This window comes from Urocitellus parryii, chromosome 5 (genome assembly GCF_045843805.1).
Source record: "Urocitellus parryii isolate mUroPar1 chromosome 5, mUroPar1.hap1, whole genome shotgun sequence".
NCBI classification, from domain to species: domain Eukaryota; kingdom Metazoa; phylum Chordata; class Mammalia; order Rodentia; family Sciuridae; genus Urocitellus; species Urocitellus parryii.
The window spans coordinates 101,276,668-101,292,447 of record NC_135535.1 but is presented as its reverse complement, the minus strand read 5'-3'; the positions used below and the strand labels follow the sequence as shown (position 1 = coordinate 101,292,447).

Genomic DNA, 15,780 nt, shown 5'->3' with positions numbered 1-15,780 from the left:
AATATTTAATTGTTATATTTATTGTGTACTAACTGTCCTACACCATTACAATATAATGTTATCAGGTCAGGGACTCATATCTAATTAATGTCATGTCCCAAATGTTTAAAATTAATAGAGAAATAGAAGGGCTCTCAGGGAGAGAAAGAGACCCTAAGTAGATGGAAAGCATGACCAGCCATGCTTGTCTCTTTAGTTAGATGAGCAAAACCTCAGGTACAGTGAATACTTGTACCTGATCAACTGGAACAAAAACATAACCAATTAAATGTCACCAGGATTCAAAGACCTACAGGATGTGCCCATAACTGATTTATTACTGTAGTGCTTAAACAAAAAGAAACATTGTGAACCAGAAATATCAAATGATGGATATGGAATTTGATTTTCAAAAAAGCTTGCTTGGCAATCTGCACATTTCTTTTTTTCTACCCCCACCCCACCCCCCAGTACTGAGGATTGAACCTAGCGCTTAACCACTGAGCCCTTTTTATTTATTTTGTCCTCAGCCCTTTTTACTTTAAAACATTGTCTCGCTAAGTTGCTTAGGGCCTCACTGAGTTGCTGGGCTTTCCTCAAACTTGTGATCCTCCTGCCTCCACCTCATGAGTATCTGGGATCACAAGCATGCACATTATGATTAGTTGTGCCTTGTTTTTGAAACATCCTGCAATTCTTTTCAGCTGCTTAAGTCAAGAACCTGACTAGGCTGAGTTGAAGTCCCATTGCCTTCTTGGAAGGATCTTCTTGAGCCCTTGTCCAATGACACTCTCTAGCACAAGTCTTTGTTGAATACATTAATAAAATTAGTATGCTAGACTATACATGCTACAAAATAAAGCATGTTGTAGAACTAAATGCAATGGGGGTAAAGAAGATTAAAAGTTGTGGGGGAGGGATCAAGTTGGAACTTATAATAGAATGGCAAAGATAAACTTTAAGGAGAGGGGAAGGAATGTGTAAAAACTCAGAAGGCATCCATAGCACACAAAACCACAGGAAGAGGTGTGTGTGGGGTGGGGGTGGTCAGATATGAGAATATCTTTGGAGAGTCTTCCTGGCAGAGGCAAGAGCAAGAATACAAAGAATTATAGAAGTGGAAAAAGAAGTGTGGCGGAAGCACAATGTGCAAGGGACAAAATTAGTAAATGAGGTAACTGGGTTAGGTTCTTTCAGACACTGACTTACTCTGAGTGGAATGAAGAGTTCACTGGAGGGTTCTGAACAAATGAGCAAAAGAGTTAACTGACCTTTGTAAAGAATTTGGCTAGAGAATTTGACTGTCTCAAAGTAGAAGTTTTAAAAAGGGCAGGGAATTAAAAAAAAAATTAAAAACAGGGCAGGGGAGTTAATTCAGTTGCAGAGTGCATGCCTAGTAGGTGCAAGTTCCTGGGTTCCATCCCCAGTAATGAGAGAGAGAGAGAGAGAGAGAGAGGGATTGATTCATTCTCAGACTGGTAGGAATTGGGAATTGGGAGGTTAGAATCAGAGACTGGTTTGGAAGTTTGGCATAATTCAGACGAAAAAAAATCAGTATTTTAGATTAGGGTTGTAACGGGGAAGATGATAAATGATCAAAATTTGAAAATATCTTAAAGATAGAGCTAAGCCAGAATTATCTAACGAATTGAATATGTAGGACAATAGAAAGAAAGGAATTAGGAATCAATCTAGCTGAACATAGTGGTGCATGCTTGTAATCCCAGCGGCTCAGAAGGTTGAGACAGGAGGACAGCAAGTTCAAAGCCAACCTCAGCAACGGTGAGGCACTAAGCAATTCAGTGAGACCCTGATTCTAATAAAATATAAAATTGGGCTGGGAATGTGGCTCAGTGGTTGAGTGCCCTTGAGTTCAATCCCTGGTACAAAGAAAAAAAAAAAAAGGAATCCAAAGCTTTGTCCTGAACAATAGGAAGGACAGGGTTAGCATTAGCTGAGACATACAAGCCTGAAGAAAGTAATGACTGTGGAGGTGCCATGCCATGCCATGCTGTAGGGTTGGTGGTGAAGGTCAGAAACTCCATTTTGGACCGTAATAAACTTTTACAGGCAGGCATGGTGGCACACACATATATTTCCATGCTCTCAGGAGGCTGAGACAGGAAGATGGCAAGATCAAGGCCAGATTCAGCAATTTAGCTAGACCCTCAGCAATTTAGCTAGATCCTGTCTCAAAATAAAAAATAAAATGGGCTGAGGATATAACTCAGTGGCAGAGCACCCTAAGGTTTGAACCCCAGTATCACAAGGAAAAAAGAAAGAAAAAAGAAGAGGAGCTTGAAAATGAGTGGCCAGCTACTTAGGCAGCATATCCAGAGGAGGCACTATCCTGAAAGACAAGTAAGTATACAAAGTACAAGGAAGTAGCAGGATATGGTGGTACACACCTATAATCTCAGCTACTTGGGAGACTGAGGCAGGAAGACCTCCAATTGAAAAATAATTAGCAATTCAATTTCTTCTTCTTCCTCTTCCCCTTCCTCTTCTACTTCCTTTTATCCTCCTCCTCCCCTTCCTTTTCTACTTCCTCTCCTCCTCCTCCTCCTCCTCTTCCTTTTTCAGTGTGGAGGATCAAACCCAGGGCACATGTTAGACAAGCTCTCTACTACCAAACTATATCCCCAGTCCCTCAATTTAAATTTAAAAAAATGACCAGGCACAGTGGCACACACCTGTGATCCCTCTCCTGAGGCAGGAGGAGATTTCATTCCAGGCCAACCTCAGCAACTTAGCAAACTTCAGCAACTTTGCAAGATCCTGTCTCAAAACAAAAAATAAAAAGGACTAGAGATATAGCTCAGTGGTGAAGTGTCCCTGGATTCAATCCCCAGTACCAAAAAATACAAAATAAAAATAAAATTAAATAGAACAATGAAAGAGAAAAATGAGCAAAGGAATTGTCAGATGAAGTTTAATATTTATTTTTTTTTATTTTTTAGTTTTTTGGAGGACACAACATCTTTGTTGGTATGTGGTGCTGAGGATCGAACCCGGGTCGCACGCATGCCAGGCAAGCGCGCTACCGCTTGAGCCACATCCCCAGCCCCAAGATGAAGTTTAAATACACATGAACCATATGACAAAATTGAGTCTAATAAATTTAAATAAAAACAATTATGTATTTCTTCCTAATGGCTTGGGGGAACCCTCCCCCCAAAATTAAAAGAAACACAAGATTTTTTTGGAAGCTTTGTCAGTGTGTACAGCGAGAGATATGGTTGTTAAATGCAGCCAGTGGGATTTGCAACGAATGTTTGCTGTCTGTCATTCCTACCCCCATGAATGTGAGTGTTGTCTGAGAGGAAGGTCAGCAAACAGTGACACCTGTGATAAGTGCCATAGAAGATGACCACCCAAGGTTCAATGGGATGAAGAAGTATCTAAATGCGTTTTGGCAAGTCAAGGAAGTATTTGCAGTAGAAGAGACCTTTGAACTTGGATTGTGCAAAGGCTCTGAGATGAAATGACCTCACGGGAGAATAAATAGATGGATATCATTAGAACATCAACAGTGACCATGGTGGTAGTAGGAAGTGAAACTGGCTAGGGACCTGGAGATCAGAACAATAAAGTCCTCAAATGCCAAATACCAAGCTAGAGTCTAGGGTTTTTTCTTTTTCTTTCTTTTTTTTTTTTTTTTTGGTGGTGGTGGTGGTTTTTTCAGTATCAACAATCTAACTCAGAGGGTTTAGCCACTGAACTACATCCCTAAACCTTTTTACTTTTTATTTTGAGACAGGGTCTCACTAAGTTGCTGTGACTGACTTCCAACTTTCTATCCTCTTGCCTTAGTCTCTTGAGTCACTGGGATTACAGGTATGTGCCACTGTGCCCAGCAAGAGTTCAGATTTTATCCTGTGACCAGAAATTATTATATATTAGATGAATATTCTGTCTTTCTTTGGGAAGAACAAGTTATTTTAATACGTGGTATAAAATAATGTAAAATGATAACATTTCTTCTCAAAAAGCTTGGAAATTATTTTGAATACAAATAAGCTAATTCTTAAATAGCAGTTGAAAATTTTATAGTAATTTGACCAAAACGAAACAAAAAACAAAACATGCAAATTCATAGGTGTTACATACTTGGACTTCTCAATAACTTCCATTTTTATGAATGTCAAGATATTTTATTTATTTATTTATTTATTTATTTTGGTGATACTGGAGATCAAACTTATGGTCTTGAATATGCAAGGCAAGCACTCTGCCTCTGAGCACATCCCCAGCCCTTCCATTCTTTTTCACATGTAGTTCTTTCAGGCAAATATCTGACTGTCTTACTAAAGAGAGGTTATTTGAGCTTTAAAGCTGTCTTGCTTGTGAATATTTTGTAGGAGTTTACTATGCTGCAGACATTGTGCTGAGCAAATTCTCGTGCAGCCAGGCACAGTGGTTCATGCCTGAAATCCCAGCTACTCAGGAGACTGAGGCAGGATTGATTGCAAGTGCAAGGTCAGCCTGGTCAATTTAGCCAGACCTTGTCTCAAAATAAAAAAATAAACAGAGCTGAGCATGGGACTCAGTGGTTAAGCACCTCTGGGTTCAATCCCTGGTACCAAATAATCATAATAACAGCAATAATAATAATAATAAAATAAAATAAAATTTAAAAATTACCCAGTTTCCTGCTTTTTCTTTTTCTTTTTTTGGTACTGGGTATTGAACACAGGGGTGTTTAACCACTAAGCCACATCCACATCCCCAGCCCTTTTTGTTTTTTATTTTGAACTCAGTGGTAGAGCACATGCCTAGCTAGTAGAGGTAGCTGGTGGAGGCTCAGGTTAGATCTCCAATAAGAGAAAAGTGGGGGATTAAATAAGTCAGTTATTATTTTCAATTGAGAAGAAACAAATTAAGGAAGGTTAAGGGACATGCCCAATGTCATACAGCTAGTAAGTAATGAAATCAGAATTAACACAGTCAGACTCTTAACTTTTAATCAAGAAGGACAAAATCAGATGAATGAAATTTAATCCTTTTAAACTGAAAACAGATGGGGAGTAGATTAATTTCCTTGGGAATACTTCTTTTTCCTTGATTTGGTTTCCCACATCACTGTGGATGTAGTCTGTTAGAAATCTACATGTACATTTGTCTAACTAGACAATTAATTATAAGAACAAATTGTTTACTGGTATGTTGCTAGCACCTATCTCAGTGTCTTGCACATAATAGATGCTTTAATAACTCTTTTTTGTTTGTTTTGGCAGTGCTGAGGATCAAACCTAGGGCCTCTTGCATGCTAGGCAAGCACTCTACCACTGAGCCATATTCCCAGCTCCTAATAAAAGTATGTTGAATGAATAAATGCATGTCTCCTTTTCACTCTGTCTACCATGACAAATCTCAGGTTGTACAGTTTATGTCCACGCATCAGTAATTTTTTGTTTCTTTTTGGGAGAGCAGATTGAGAGAAGAGGAAAAAAAATGTATCTTCACATCCAATTGCCTTTGAGAACCTGGGAAGAAAGCAATTCGCACTTGATTATCTTCCATCAGGTAAGTTAGCAGCCCTTGAATCGTTGGCTGTGCAGTCTGGAGCTGCAGCTGTTCCCAGCGTGCAGCCAGCCTGCTTTGTCCCACCTCCGAGGCCATGCTTCCTTCCCTGTCATTTTTACCTGTTGGCTTCCTGTTAATTGTAGCTATGGGACATACGTTTCAATTTCAAGAATCCGACTTTCTCCAGTTTCTGGGCTTAGACAAGGTGCCTTCACCCCGCAAGTTCCAATCCGTGCCTTTTATCTTGAAGAAAATTTTCCAAGATCGAGAGACAGCAACAACCACTGGGGTCTCCCAAGATTTATGCTACATGAAGGAGCTGGGTGTCCGTGGGAATGTGCTTCGTCTTCTCCCTGACAAAGGTAAAGAAATGGGAGCGTTTCCAGGGGGAAATCCGGAAGTGGGTGGTATGAAGAGGAGAAAGGAAAAGGGGAAATTACAATTGCTGATGGCTTATGGAAGGCCCTGTGCTACTATTTTGCATATTTTCTCATTTAATCCCAGCAACAATCCTCAGGGGAAGGCAAGTAAGTATTATCAACTTTTTTTAAATATATATTTTTTATTTGTTGATAAATCTTTTATTTTATTTATTTATACGTGGTGCTAAGAATCGAACTCAGTGCCTCACACATCCCAGGCAGGTGCTCTACCGCTGAGCCAAAGCCCAGCCCCAAATGGTATTCTTTTTTTGTGTGTGTGGTGCTGAGGATTGAACTCAAGGCTTGGTACTTGTGAGGCAAGCACTCTGCCAACTGAGCTAGATCCCCAGCCCTCAACTTTTTAACTAAGGAAATTAAAGCTCAGACAGTAGGTAACTTGTGAGGTACCTATTCAAGAAGACAGCTAGCACATGAACAAAGGATTCAAAGTAGTTTTGGGTTGGTTTTTGTTTTTTTGTTTTTTGTTTTTTTTTAATTTTTGTTTGTTTAGGTGGTCCCAGAGATAAAACCCAGGGCTAAGCAAGCACTCCACCACGGAGTTTGTACACCCGCGGCCCCTCAAAAGAGGTGTTTTTTTTTTTTTAATTTCCTTTCTTTTTTTCTTCTTTTTCTTTTTTTTTTTTTCCTTCTTATTTTGATACTGGGGATTGAACCTAGCAGCATTTCACCACTGAACTACATCTTTAGCCCTTTTATTTTTTACTTTTGAGACAGGGTCTCGCTAAATTGCTGGGGATCTCCCAACGTTGCTGAGACTGGACTTAAATTTGTGATCATCCTGCCTTAGTTAGCTTACTGAAGTGCTGGAATTATAGGCATGCACCACTTTGCTGGCTTAAGGTAGTTTTTTTCTGAATCAACTGCTTTGTGCTTCAGTATAGAGAAAGGATAATGGTGTAATTAAAGCTGTCACCTATTTTTTTTTTTTTTTTTTTTTTGAGACAGGCCCTCACCTAGTTGCTGAGTACCTCACTAAATTGCTGAGGCAGGTCACCAACTCCTACCTCAGCCAAGTTGTTGAACTTTCTGGAACGCACAACACCACTGGCTTCAGTCTCTCATTCTTTAGCCAAACAATATACACACATCCCGGTCTTTCATATGCTAAGCAGGAGACCAAAAATGTTGAGCTCAGTTTGTTCATAAACTTCTCTTCTACTTACACCTCCATTATTGTTGGAAGGGGGAAGTTTTCCTTGATTTGTGAATATAGAGCAATAATGTATGCCATTATCATATCCTTTATATAAGGATCCATTCAATTGCTTCCCAATGGGACCACCCACCAAGTTACCCAGGCCATCTATTAAACGTAGATTCTTTCAGGTCCATTCCTGTCCCTCACTACCTAATTTATATTCAAAGTCCAAGATAAGGGTTGAAAATCTGCATGTCTATGTGTCCTCTCTGGTGGTTCAAATGCAGAATTGAGTACTTGGTTAGTTTTACTGCAACCTGACAGAATATTTGAATATTTATTTGCCTGGGAAAGTATTTATTGGATACCTGCTGTGAGCCAGGAACTGTGTATGAATTTGTGAATATAGCAATTAACAATAAAGTCTGCCCTTTTAAAGAATTTATAGAAGACAAAGAGATGACTTCTATGTGTGGTGCTAGGTACAGTATAATGTGAGAGGCTTCACCTCAGGGGTGGAGGGTTAGAGAAAATTCCTGGAGGAGGATTTAGAGGTAGGAGGAGTGTGAAGAACCCATTGAAAGGTTTTCTGTGGAAAGAGCAGAGAACAGAGGTGAGAATATGGTTTGGAGAATATTACCCATCCTTCCCATGGAAATAACTGTGATAATGGGATGATTCTATTTCTATCAAATGATAAATGAAAACGACATACTCTCACGCTCAGTGGTATAAAGTGCTTGCCTAGCATTTAGGAGGTTCTGGGTTTAATTCCCAATACTGAAAAAGACATACTCTAATAATTGTCCCTCTCTATTTCTTCTGCTAGAGAAAACCACCATTAATAGTTATTATATATTCTTTCAGATTTTTCTTCTTTGCTAATATAATAGAGATTATAAACTTTATATATATATATATATATATATATATATATATATATATTACACACACACACACACACATACACACACACACACACACACACCATAGGGTGCTCCTACCACTGAGCTACATCTCTAGCCCTTTTAAAAATTGTTTCCTTTGAGATAGAGTCTCACTAATTGTCCAGGCTGTCCTCAAATTCAAAATCTTCCTGCCCAGCTACTATTTTTGTTTAAATGGCATTATACTATACATTCATTCAGTATCATGAACACCTATTATATGTGAGAAGAAGTGGATAACTTACTTACATTTTAAGAGTTACATGAGCTGGACATGGTAGCACACACCTGTAATCCCTGCAACTCCAGAGGCTGAGACAGCACAATCGCAAGCTCAAAGCCAGCCTCAACAATTTAACAAGGCCCTAAACAACTTAGGGAGAATCTGCCTCAAAACAAAGATAGAAAGGTGTGGGGATGTAGTCAGTGGCCAAGCACCTCTGGATTCATTCTCTGGTATTAAAAAAAAAAATACATGATATTTCATTGTATAAATACACTATAATATATGTAACTGATGTCCTTTGATAGCCATACACTTTTTTTGTGCCTATGCACTTTTTCTTTCTTTCTTTCTTTTCTTTTTTGTATGCACTTTTTCTGCTGTTAACTCAAGAGAAATTCTTAGAAGTAGGCACATTTAAACTCTTGATACATAGCAAGTGTTCTCCAAAATTCTTACCTTGCTGTGAGTGTATGAGAATTGTTACTTCCCACAATTTAATAGAAGTCTTTTTAAAAACAGAAGCTTATTGGGTTGGGGTGTAGCTCAGTGGTAGAGGTTGCCTTGAATACATGAACTTTGGATTCTATCCCCAGCACCACAAAAAGAAAGAAAGAAAGAAAGAAAAAGAAACCAAGATAATAGAAACTTACTGAAGTCTGTCTGATATGTATTCAGAAAAATGCATAAATCATAGAGAATAGCTCAATGAATTTTCAAGGAACAAACAGTACCCATATCAAGAAATAAAACATTACTAGCACCCTAGACGATCCTTCATGCTCTTTTCTGATTCATTATTCTTAGTATTGTAGCATCTAACCATCTAACAGTACATTGTAGTTTTTTTGTTTGTTTGTTTGTTTTTTGTACCAGAGATTGAACTCAGGGGCACTCAACCACTGAATCACACCCCCAGCCCTATTTTGTATTTTGTTTAGGGACAGAATCTCACTGAGTTGCTTAGCAGCTTGCTTTTGCTGATTCTGGCTTTGAACTTGAAATCCTCCTGCCTCAACTTCCCTAGGCACTGGGATTACAGGTGTGTGTGCCACTGCACCTGGCTACATGATAGTTTTGACAGCTTTTGAACTTGATATAAATGAAAATATAGAATGCATTATTCTTTAATATGTGACAACTTACCCATCCATGTTACACCAGATGGACATCTCCTTAACGTGTGTGTGTGTATGTGTGTGTGTGTGTGTGTGTGTGTGTGTGTGTGTTGCGCTGGGGATTAAACCCTGGGAGTGTGCATGCAAGGCAAACCACAGACTATACCCCAGGCCCATTAATGGTCTTTTGAACATTTTCATTTCATATTGTCAAAAATCTGTCCATCTTTTCTTTTCCTTTTTTACTTTTGGGTTTTCTTTCATGCTTCAGAAATGTGATTTAGTGGCTGGTTGTGTTGGTACACTCATGTAATCCTAGCAGCTCAGGAGCTGAGGCAGGAGGATAGTGAGTTCAAAGCCAGCCTCAACAATTTAGCCAGGCCCTAAGCAACTCAGCAAGATCCTTACTCAAAATAAAAAGGCTAAGGATATAGCTCAGTAGATAAGCACACCTGGGTTCAATCCCATGTACCAAGAAAAAGGGAAACTGGATAATTTTTTAAATGTATTTTATTATTTATTATTATTATTATTAGGTACCAGGGATTGAACCCAGGGATGCTTAACCACTGAGTCACATTCCCAGCCCTTTTTTTTGAGACAGGTTCTCCTTAAGTTGGTTAGGGCCTCACTGATTTGCTAAGGCTAGCTTTGCATACTTGTTGTCCTCCTGCCTCAGCTCCCCAAACTGGGGCAATTTTCTTTCTTTCTTTTTTTTTTTTTTTTGCTCTTCATGTTACTTTTTTATTTTTTTCAAGCTTAGACATTTCACTATTGACTTCCTATCAAAAGAATGAGGATTTAGATATCAGTTCTCTTCCACCCTTACCAAATATTCATAAACATCTTGGCTGTTCACCCTCCTTATTTAGAAAAACTGGGTAATTTTAAATGCTTTTTATGTTTGTTGCTTATTTTGTTTTATTCTTTTATCCTGCTCCCCCCGACCTCTACTGGGGATTGAACACTGGGGTGCTCTACTGTGGAGCTACATTTGCAGCCCTTTTTATTTTTTATTTTGAGATAGGGTCTCACTTAGTTGCCAAAACTGGCCTGGAATTTCCAATCCTTCTGCTTCAGCTTCCCCAGTATCTGGGATTACTTGGCCACCATGCCCAAGTTTTATCTTGCTTTGTCTCTCTTTCTCTCATTCAATATCTGTTTTCTGTCTCTCTTTTTTTCTAATCATTATTATTATTATTATTATTTTTTTTTTAGGGCTGGGACTATAGCCCAGTGGTAGAGTGCTTGTGCAAAGCCCTGGGTTTGATCCCCAGCACTGCAAAATTGTGTGTGTGTGTGTGTGTGTGTGTGTGTGTTTCTTTAAGTTGACACATAGTAATTATACATATTTATGGAGTAGTGTGACATCTCAGTACATGTATATAATGTATAATATCAGATCAGGGTAACTGGCATATTCATACCCTCAGACATACATAATTTCTCTGCATTGGGAACATTCAACATCCTCTCTTTTAGCTATTTAAAAATATTCAACTGTTGGCCAGGCATGGTGGCACATGCCTGTAACCCCAGTGGCTCAGGAGCCTGAGGCAGGAGCATGGCAAGTTTAAAGCTAGCCTCAGCAATAGCGAGGCACTAAGCAACTCAATGAGACCATGTCTCTAAATTAAATACAAAATAGGGCAGAGGATGTGGCTCAGTGATTTAGTGCCCCTGAGTTCAATTCCCAGTACCAAATAAATAAATATATAAATGTAAATAAATACCTTTGTTGTTGTTGTTGTTGTTTGTTTGTTTCTTTTCTTCCTTTTTTTTTTTTTTTTTTTTTTTTTGTTACCAGGGATTGAACCCAGGGTGCTTAACCACTGAGCTACATCCCCATCCCTTTTTGTTTTTTGAAACAGGGTCTTGCTAAGGTGTTTAGTATCTTGCTAAGTTGTTGGGGCTGGCCTTGACCTTGGGATCCTCCTGCCTAGGCATCTGGAGTCCCTGGGATTACAGGGGTATGTCACTGCACCCACTCACTTATTGTTTTTATTGATGATAGTATCATAGATCATAGAAAGGTTTGATTCCTTTTCCATACCCATTGTTAGGGCCACAGTGACATTTCTACAATAAAAAGTTAACAAGAAAAGTGTAACAGATTTATTTAGTTTTGTGTGACATTGAAGCATTCAAAAATGAAGACCCAAAGACCCATGGAAAACTGTTTCCTGAGAGCATAGCTCACTGACCAGACCACTTGCCCTAGCATGCTCAAGGCCCTGGGTTCCACCTTCAAACACTGAAACAAACAAAACCAAAGCAAAGACCCATGGAAAACCATTGTATGCTTAGTTTTGATAAATAGTGGAAAGCCATGCAGAAATGTGATTGGACAACACATTTTGACAGAATGGTCCTGGGGTGAGCGTTGAAACCCAGCGAGTCCTGTCTCTTCAGATCCTTGGATTCTGTGCAGCTCTTCTCTTGGGTGAAGGGCAGGACCCCTGGGGAATGAGGGTTTACAAAGGACAAGGAAGAGAGAGGCTCTTCTAGGTTTTATGGCTTACTTTGAGGGAGAGGAATTTAAGCTTCTATGCTCCACCCAGTTGCTTAGGGGGAGAAAGTGGTGTTGGACTCAGGAGAACGGAAGGCAGAGAGACCTTGCTTCTGAGGCCTTTTCAGTCACCTTCAATTTAGAGTACTCAGCACACCAAAATGTCATGTTCTGAGCCCCAACAACCCTGGTAATATTATTGGGACTTACTGCCTATATTCATAATGGAATGAAATGCTAAATTCTATTTAAAATTTAATGAAAACTAAAAAGATAAAATTATTTTTTCCAATCCATGTGTGGGCTCCTAATTTCCTTCCAGGACCCCTTGGGAGATACAAAGAATGAAATCCCAGCCACTTGGGAGGCTGAGGCATGAGGATCATGATTTCAAAGCCAGCCTCAGCAATTTAACGAGGCCCTAAACTTAGCAAGACCCTGTCTCAAAATAAAATATAAAAAAAGGCTGGGGCTGGGGATGTGGCTCAAGCGGTAACGCGCTTGCCTGGCATGTGTGGGCCACTGGGTTCTATCCTCAGCACCACATAAAAATAAAATAAAGATGTTGTGTCCACCGAAAACTGAAAAATAAATATTAAAAAATTCTCTCTTCTTTCTCTCTGTCTCTCTCTCTGTCTCTCTCTCTCTCTCTCTCTCTCTCTTAAAAAAAAAAAAAAAAAAAAAAGGCTGGGGTTGTGGCTCAGAAGTTAAGTCCCTGGGTTTAATCCCCAGGACTGCCCCCCTACACACAAAAAAAGCAAAAAACAAACAAGAAAATATAAGAATGAGGAGTGGGAGTGAGGACGAATCCTCCCAAATGGTAGGGCTTGAAAAGAACTCACAGTTCCTTGCTCTTAAACGGTATATGTGGACAGTGTGACATTTATAGCATTTTGGAGGATATGAGGTTAGAAAATACTGTGGTGACTTTCACATGTCGCTTTTCCCATCTAGGTTTCTTTATTTACTCAAACAAAGTCTCCCAGGATGACTCTTGCCTACGGAAGCTCCTCTACTTTAACCTGTCTGCCATCAAAGAAAAGGAGCAGTTAACAATGGCTCAGCTGGGCCTGGACTTGGGGCCTAATTCTTACTATAACCTGGAACCAGAACTGGAGTTGGCTCTGTGGGTCATTCAAGAGCCTCAGGTGTGGGGGCAATCTATCCCCAAGCCAGGTAAAATGTTTGCCCTGCAGTCTGTACCATGGCCTCAAGGTGCCCTTTACTTCAATCTACTGGATGTGGTTAAGGATTGGAATAGCAAACCCCAGAAGAACCTTGGCTTATTCTTGGAGATTGTGGTCAGAGGAGACACAGAATTTGCAGTGAACTTCCAGATGGAGGCCACCTGTGCCAGACTGAGACCTTCCTTTCGTGCTTCCCTGCTGGTGGTCACCCTCAATCCTGAGCAGTGCCACTCTGCTTCCCGAAAAAGGAGGGCAGCCATTCCTGTCCCTAAGGCGTCTCACAAGAATCTCTGCCGACCTCACCAGCTCTTCATCAACTTCCAGGACCTAGGTTGGCACAAATGGATCATTGCCCCCAAAGGGTTCATGGCAAATTACTGCCATGGAGATTGTCCCCTCGCTCTCACCACCTATTTAAATAGTTCCAATTATGCTTTCATGCAAGCACTGATGCATGCAGTTGACCCAGAGATCCCCCAGGCTGTCTGTATCCCCACCAAACTATCTCCCATTTCCATGCTCTACCAAGACAATAATGACAATGTCATTCTTCGACATTATGAAGACATGGTAGTTGATGAATGTGGGTGTGGATAGGATTACTGAAGTAGGAATAGAAGGAGTATTCTTAGGGTAAATTTTCTAATAAAATTACCTATCTAGATTATGACCTTCTGGATCTGAAATGTCAAACAATTGTAATTAATGATGCATAGAATTACACACACATGTAATAGAGTCTTAATGATCTTAGTCAATTTCTGCTCTACTCTAATCATTATGCATGTGACAGTATATTAGACTCTGGATAGAAGGAAATGAATTTACTGGTGGCTTTTTATACAGGCAGGGATTATTCTGTGTTACTCAAGAAATGTTATTTCATTGTTGCTTGAAATATGCACTGTTATTTATGTTTTCTAGATTTTAGAGAAGCCACAACAAATTTTCTCAAGTACATAAGCCTTAAACACTGTATTCCATAAATATGTACCATTATTTTAAGTCAATAAAAATTTTTAAATTACTTTGAGAAAATATGATGTAGAAAATTCTGATATCTACATTTCCTCTGCTTTTCCTTCCTTCTATGCTTCGGATAGAATCCTGGGCCTTACACATGCCAGGCAAGTGCTCTACCACTGAGTTACATGCCCAGTTCTTTTTATTTATTTAATTTTGAAACAGAGTCTTGCTAAATTGCTGAGGTTGGCCTTGAACTTGTGATTCTCTTGCCTCAGCCTCCTGAGTAGCTGGGACTATAGGCATACACCCTGCACCTGACTGAGGGTTTAAATTTTTTCATATTCTTACCAATGTTCATTATTGTCAATTTGTGTGTGTGTGTGTGTGTGTGTGTGTGTGTGTGTGTGGTGCTGGAATTGAAATCAGGACCTTGCAAATGCTAGGCAATTACTCTACAAGTGAGCTACACTCTCTGCTCTTATTTTTTTTTTGGGGGGGGGGCGGAATGGGAGTGTGTGGATAATGGGGATTGACACAGGGACACTTTATTACTGAGCCACATCCCCAGCCCTTTTAATTTTTTTTTTTTTTTTTTTTGAGATAAAGTCTTGCTAAGTTGCTTAGGGCTTTGCCAAGTTGCTGAGGCTGGCCTTGAATTTGTAATCCTCCTGTCTTAGCCCTGCAAATTGCTGAGATTACAGGCATGTGACACCATGACCAGTGATTTTTTTTGGACATGGGGAGTTTATGTGTGTATGGTGCTGAGGATTGAACACAGTGCCTTATAAATGGTTTTTTTTTTTTTTTTTTGATACTGGGGATTGAACTCAGGGCATTCAACCACTGAGCCACATCTCCAGCCCTATTTTGTATTTTATTTAGAGACAAGGTCTCACTTAGTTGCTTAGTGCCTTGCCATTGCTGAGGCTGGCTTTGAACTCACGATCCTCCTGCCTCAGCTTCCTGAGCCACTGAGATTACGGGCGTGCAACACTGCGCCTGGCTCCTAGTGATTTTTTTTTTTTTTAATATTTAGTTTTAGTTGTATTTGAACACAATACCTTTATTCTATTTATTTTTATGTGGTTCTGGGGATTGAATCCAGGGCCTCACACATGCTAGGCGAGTCCTCTACCGCTAAGCCACAACCCCAGCCCCTAGTTATTTTTTAATAGATCTTATATATGACCCTATAACTCAGATCACACTGTATAAATGATTTTGTTTCTTTTCTGACAATTATATCAGATTTTTTTCTAATTGTCAACATCTACATAATTTAAGCATGTGCTATATATAATTATTTAGGCATACCACAATTTACTTAAGAACATTATTATTAGGTATTATGTCATTCTAGATATGGAATCACTAAGTCAAAGGCATAAATTAACTCTTGTAACAATTAACGTAATAATAAATGATAAATAAATAATAAAACAAAACTGTACATAGTTGGGGGAAAAAGGAAAATTCACAGAGATTTCAAATGTAAATCTAGACATGGTAAAATGCTTTGGCTCATATCAGGAAGCATGAATTCACTCATTTTACCTACTGGAACAACTAAAATGGAAAAAGTAATGAATCAATTGTTTACATAAATGTGTGTGTGTGTGTGTGTTTGTTTTTTTATTTATTTTTTGTGCTGAAGATTAAACCCAGAGCCTCATGCAGGCACTCTATCATTGAGCTGTACCCCCAGCCCCAGCCAGTTTCTGAAATTACAAGTATATGCCAAAAC

General features: G+C 39.3%; 1 protein-coding gene across 1 annotated transcript; it reads left to right on the top strand.

Annotated features, from left to right (window-relative positions):
- The first annotated feature begins 5,599 nt into the window (after positions 1-5,599).
- Gdf3 (growth differentiation factor 3) lies at positions 5,600-13,667 on the top strand. The gene is made up of 2 exons (XM_026379306.1): positions 5,600-5,867; positions 12,838-13,667. The coding sequence occupies exons 1-2, from the start codon at positions 5,600-5,602 to the stop codon at positions 13,665-13,667; spliced, it is 1,098 nt and encodes a 365-aa protein (XP_026235091.1).
- Positions 13,668-15,780: the final 2,113 nt, after the last annotated feature.

Bases quoted from the DNA above. Each gene is read 5' to 3' on its own strand.
- Gdf3 (XM_026379306.1), top strand. From the start codon at position 5,600: ATGCTTCCTTCCCTGTCATTTTTACCTGTTGGCTTCCTGTTAATTGTA. The intron at 5,868-12,837 runs GTAAAGAAATGG...TTTCCCATCTAG, and splicing joins TCGTCTTCTCCCTGACAAAG to GTTTCTTTATTTACTCAAAC.